The 5,819-nt window shown below is 38.3% G+C and overlaps 1 protein-coding gene across 3 annotated transcripts; it reads right to left on the minus strand.

Moving 5' to 3' along the window:
* Positions 1–685: 685 nt before the first annotated feature.
* Positions 686–5,450, minus strand: LOC121431374 (ADP,ATP carrier protein-like). Of its 3 annotated transcripts, none has more exons than XM_041628916.1 (5): positions 5,303–5,450; positions 4,444–4,580; positions 3,292–3,677; positions 2,610–2,808; positions 686–2,066 (listed from the first exon to the last, which is right to left on the minus strand). In XM_041628916.1, exons 2-5 carry the CDS (start codon positions 4,561–4,563, stop codon positions 1,875–1,877), a joined length of 897 nt encoding a protein of 298 aa, XP_041484850.1. In that variant the 5' UTR covers positions 4,564–4,580; positions 5,303–5,450; the 3' UTR covers positions 686–1,874. The 3 variants fall into 3 exon arrangements, with proteins under 3 accessions (XP_041484850.1, XP_041484852.1, XP_041484851.1); XM_041628918.1 differs by having other exon boundaries at positions 4,444–4,695; XM_041628917.1 differs by lacking the exon at positions 5,303–5,450 and having other exon boundaries at positions 4,444–5,059.
* Positions 5,451–5,819: the final 369 nt, after the last annotated feature.

A 5,819-nucleotide genomic window follows, 5' to 3' on the forward strand; every position in this document is an offset into this window, starting at 1 on the left:
TGCATGTTTCGTATATATGTACGAAACGGCATCTAGTGCAACTCATACTCATATCTTTGTGAACCCCCCCCCCCTGGTAGATTAAGGGTACTATTGGGATAACGGAACTTGCATTTCATTGTATAGAATGCAAAATATAAAGTCATGTTAAGAAATTAAGAGAGCCAATTTTGTTATCCCTCTTATTGCCATGTTGTTATGAACATTCTAAAAAAAGAAGTCTTTCTTTGCTCGGGAAGTAGGGAAAGCTAAAACTATCTCATGTCACTCAAAACTCTTGAATTTATTCAAATTCAGGAATAGCTGAAACATTTCAATTGGAAATATTGTGAATTTTTGTTTAAAAAAATGTACGATCTTCAGAATGCATGGAATATGTCCTCAAATCTTATCAACATGGCTGTTGTTATAAGTAGTGGATTGATAATGCCAGTGGGCATATTCAATAACCAGATATTGAATTCTTGCTAAGAATGCTGTATTGATAGTGTAGTTGGGAGCGTTTCATGAAAGAACTTGTCAGACGTTTTATCCGACAAGTCCCATTTTATCCGACAGTTACCATAGTAACATTGCTTATCAGCCAATCAAAATTAAGGAAAGATGTCAGATCTGACAACATGTCGGACGAAAATGTTGATGAAACACTCCCCAGGGTAGTATTTCATAAACATTTTCATTCAAGTTGTCAGATCTGTCAACTTGATTTTGATTGGCTAACAAGCAATGTTACTATGGCAACTATTGGGTATAAAACTGGAGTAATTGGATATCTGACATTTACTATTAATAGTAACATTGCTTCTCAGTCAAATCAAGGAAAGATGTCGGGTCCAACATGTCAGACTATACATTACATACTAATGAAACATGCGGGGGGGGGGGATGTTTTCTATGAAAGTTGTCATCACTGACAAGTCCTCTATTTCCAAGTTTTTATGATTACAATCAGACACATTACGTCTCAGAGCCAATCAAAAACCCTGTGATAGAAAACGACTTATATATATTTATATCAATATTAAATATGTTTTCATAAGTAGCCTTGTACAGAAATTGATCTGTTTGTATTTTTTCACCATTTCCGTTTGAGTGAAGATCTTTTTTCTCAATTGGAAACTGCCATCTTTAATGGAAAGGAAGGGAGAGGGGGTAAGAGGGTAAAATGGGAATCAAGAAAGGCGTGAGGTAGAGAGAAAGAGAGAGAGAGTAGGGATAGAAAGGTGTGAGAGGAAATGAAATAAATCAGATACGAGGAAGATTAAGAAAGAAGAGGTGTGATTACAGAGAGTTGCAATTATAGAAAAAATGAACAAAGTGTAAATAGGTAAAGATACAAATCTTTTTGTTAAATGTGCTGTGAAACGCAGTTCAGTACCACCCTTCCATGTCATGAAAATTACCGGGATTTGAATAAAAGTGAGTAGAAGGGGCAATTATTCATTATTTTGTCAACTACAGGAAAAAGAAATAAAGTGGCATCACAATATGTAGATATCGGGAGGATTGATATACATAGTATAGACTGTTTTCACATCACTCTTCTGTCAAAACTAGTTCTAAAACTCAACAAAGTTATATGAATACACTTCAAGTCTTGAAATCATATTTACATGTTTATTAATTTTAAGACACAATAATGTTCCAATGACAGTAAAACGGGAGACGGTGTTCAAATTGGATTGTTTAAGAAAAGGCATGATTTCACAATACCATCCCCTTTCCTAAAAATTTCACATAATAAAAAATGTGTTGCTTTGAGCTTTACAAAGATTTGATCTCATATTGACAGATGAATCATAGTTGACATTGACAAATAAATACATAAATTGGTGGAAAATGATAAATTATGAATGAGAAGTAATCATCACTTCCTAGATGAGTTTCTTGATTTCGTCGTAGAGTACGAGCACCAGGGCACCTCCGGTACCACGGAGAACGTTCGAGAAGGCTCCCTTGAAGAAAGCCTGCGGGCCCTCCTGTCGAGCGATCTTCTTCCAGCAATCAATGGTGCTCTTGTAGAGGATCTCCTTGCGGCCGCTCTGCATCATCATCCGCCTTCGAACCTGCAAATGACAATAGGAATGTTGGCATCAGATACATGTATGTGACGAATGCTGCAACGCACCTGCCAGAACGGCGGCAATGTGTGCACTTGCCTCTGATATCTTAAAAACCTTCATTGTATATTCTCTCACTTATTTTCATTGAATCTACCCCCTTGTAAAAATATTTCCGCCTTCCATGACCCACCCCTCCACCTCTTATATCAAGATGAAATTAATCTATTGTATGTGATTCATGTATAGTATTCTATTTTGGTTGTTTTAGGTGAGCCCAAAATGACCATATTGGAAGTGTTTACCTTTTTGGCATTTCAAAGTATTGTTACCAAACAAAATAATTTGGTTATCCATATCCCCCCTCACCAGCCTCAATAATTTGTATTTTCACCCTTGTGGCAGCAGATATTACAAAATGGGTATGCCAAATGTATTGCCATTGCAATATTTTGTAGCCCTTTCTCAAGTCAAGTCAAGCTAGAAGCAACAAAACCCTATCAAGCTAGAAGCAGCAAAACCCTAGGTGAAGTCCTATGCGTTACTTACGGTATCAAATGGATACGAGACGACGCCCGAGAGAGTGGTGACAACCTGGGCGATCATCCACGAGAGGAAGAAGTTCTGATATTCCTTGGGAACCATGCCCTTGACGGTATCGTATGTACCAAAGTAAGCAGCACGGTAGATGATGATGCCTTGAACAGACACACCGAAACCTCGATACAGGCCGCCGAACCCATCCGCCCTGGATGAGGAGGAAGAGAGAATAGTTTAATCAGCAAACATTTATCGTAACGTGTCAGTCACGACCCAGTTGAAGTAATAGGCACCACCACCACCTTGTACAAAGTATTGAGTGACAAAATCAGAAGCCTTGTCAGGACCAGAGATCGTTTGTGATGCACATACTGTAGAAATTATCCTCCATCTATTCCTCTTTTCTCAAATTACCTTGTCAAGGCTGTTAATTTTAAGTTGGAATTATTTCTAAAACCTGATATGCATTACTTTAACTTCATTTTCATTTGTTCCATTTGTTTATTTTATTTACTTACATACTTAAGTAATGTTTTATTTATGTATTTGTTTATTTACTTACTTTATATGTACATGTATGTTCATTTTATTTTGTTAACTTATCACCATAAATATATATGGAAGAACAAGGTCTATGTATTTCTATAGCAATTCCGGTCATTCCTTCGAATTGTGACCTCATTATACTTACTTGACAATTTTCTTCAAACAGTCTCCGAGGCCGTTGAACTCCCTGCTGCCTCCGCTCTTTCCGACGTCGGCCGCGAGACGCGTACGAGCGAAGTCAAGAGGATAGACGAAACAGAGAGACGTCGCACCTGCGGCTCCACCGGACGCCAGATTTCCTGCGAAGTATCGCCAGAAGTTCTCGTTCTTGTTGACTCCACTGAGGAAGAGCTGCTTGTACTTGTCCTTGAAGGCGAAGTTTAGAGCCTGGGTTGGGAAGTATCGGATGACATTGGCGAGATTTCCTCTCCAGAGGGATAGTGTCCCCTGCTCTTTGGTGACTCGAACGAAACAGTCGACGATGCCCTTGTATTGCTTGTCTGCGGCAATCTGCTTGGAGACGGCTTGGACCTAGTCAATTAAAACAGGAGTGATCGAAGAACAGAAATTGAAATGTAACGAAAGAAATAATCGTGAACAAGACTTAATATTTCAGGATGAGAGTCTTATGTCATGACACATAATTACATACCTCTGCATTTAATATAACTTAACGCCAATATTCAAATATTAAGTTTGACAATTACGAATGAAATGTCTTCAATTTGATGTTTCTAATCTTTCCAGACAAACAGCATCAGGGTAGATGTTGGAGGTCGTCAAAGTATTTCAATATTTCACAAGAACCATCCTTAAATTACAACCTGTGATATTTACATTTTTTGTTCATAGGCCCCGCTTTCTGAAAGTGATGTTTCAAATTTCCCACCCGGAGTCCGACCATCATGTTACCTGCCGCGACACCAGTATGAGAATTGATTTGAGAACCACTCCGCTCCCCGATCCCAATTTCACTAGCATCCTCTTAATGGTCTATTTTCATGCTTTGAACAAAATACCGTAGATCTAGGAAACTTATTTTTTATGGAATACCCTACGACGTCTTCATATCGTCATCATCCTTATCTTCCCCCTCTTTTTTTATTTCTTTCTTTCTTTTTCTTTTTTTCTTTCTTTCTTTCTTTCTTTTCTTCCTTCCTTCCTTCCTTCCTTCCTTTCTTCCTTCCTCAGTCCTTCCTTCTTTCTTTCTTCCTTCTTTCTCTTTACATAATCTTCCCACTCTTCCGCCCATCCTTATCCTTTCTCTCTTCCCTTTCTTTTGAGCTTAGACACTCACCTGCAGAAGCAGTTTGACTCTTTCGATAGGTGCCACTGCCGTCTTTGAAACAGCCGCCGACACTCCTCCAGCCAGTAAATCCTTGCCAAATCCCACAGCGTCAAAGCTCTTCTGTGCCATGATGTTAAATCAGATGCCTAATTCCAACAAAGATTGGTATTTATTTGGTCAGTTTTCCTTTATTCACATGTTCTGTAACATTTATTTTGATGTTTCCCTTGTTCCCGTGTGAAGATTAAAAAAGAGCGGGAGCTGAGAAAAGAATTCAAACAAAATATGCGTGCATAATGGGTCGCTATGGAGTTGCTAGGCGTTGCTTGCCGCGCATCGATGAATTTCCAGCTTATTGCGCATAATATAAAAGAAAGCCACAGTGCGCATTTAAAATCGTTACGTCAGACGCACGCAAGGAGCAAAAAATCTTTACGCGGCCTATCTAGGTGAGGTCACTGACCGATGAGTCATAATTCATTGCATCATGTGATCAAGTAAGGATTTTTCTGGGGAGATGCTATAGGGGCTTGTGTGTAGGCCTACATCAGCCAAAACACAGCGCAATAATAAACTAATTAAGGCATTCGCCTGATAAAGATCGAAATGTCCCGGACGGACGGTCAAGTGTGTGTGTGGGGCCACCACCACCCGCACACACACACACAAGACCAATTTGCAAGTGCAATCTTTCTGCATCTTTTTTTCAGACGTTATGTCGTCGTGAAAAATAAAATATATCAAACAGATTCTTTATTCACTATTATCGTGAATCAATGCCATCATTGTTATCGAAAAAAAAAACTTTTTTCCGGATAATTCAATAGTGACATCAGTTTTAGTCAAATATATTTTTTCTCGAACTTACCATGTTTGGACTCGATAAAACCAATCTATCTTTGATCGATTTGGTATTCCTCATCTGAATTCATTCCATCTCGTTCGACCATAATAATTTTCTCCATGGTTCCAGCAAATGAGAGAGATTGTTCCCTTTAGAACAGCAATTGCTGGCTGTAATTATCATCCAATCCTTATGCAAAGCCATGTCGATGTCACTCCTGTCGTTTTAAGAAAAGAAAGTAAATTGATTTTTTTCCAAGAATTTCGAACATGAATATAACTTGTCTATTGTTTAAACTTGCTAATGTTATGTTAGATGGAACTTTAGGATTTATTTCATTTGCCGCAACCATAAACACGATAATGGCTTCATCGATTGTAGCCCCCAGATCAAGGCACGATTTTCAACCATTGTTTATTTATTTATTCATGCAGTGTTCACAATGTACAATGTAAAAGAATACACAGATAATATATATAAAACACAAGTAAATAATGAAGATACAAAGGTGTTGCAACATAAGCTAAAAGCTTGATTGGTT

The sequence above is a fragment of the Lytechinus variegatus genome, chromosome 17 (assembly GCF_018143015.1).
Source record: "Lytechinus variegatus isolate NC3 chromosome 17, Lvar_3.0, whole genome shotgun sequence".
NCBI classification, from domain to species: domain Eukaryota; kingdom Metazoa; phylum Echinodermata; class Echinoidea; order Temnopleuroida; family Toxopneustidae; genus Lytechinus; species Lytechinus variegatus.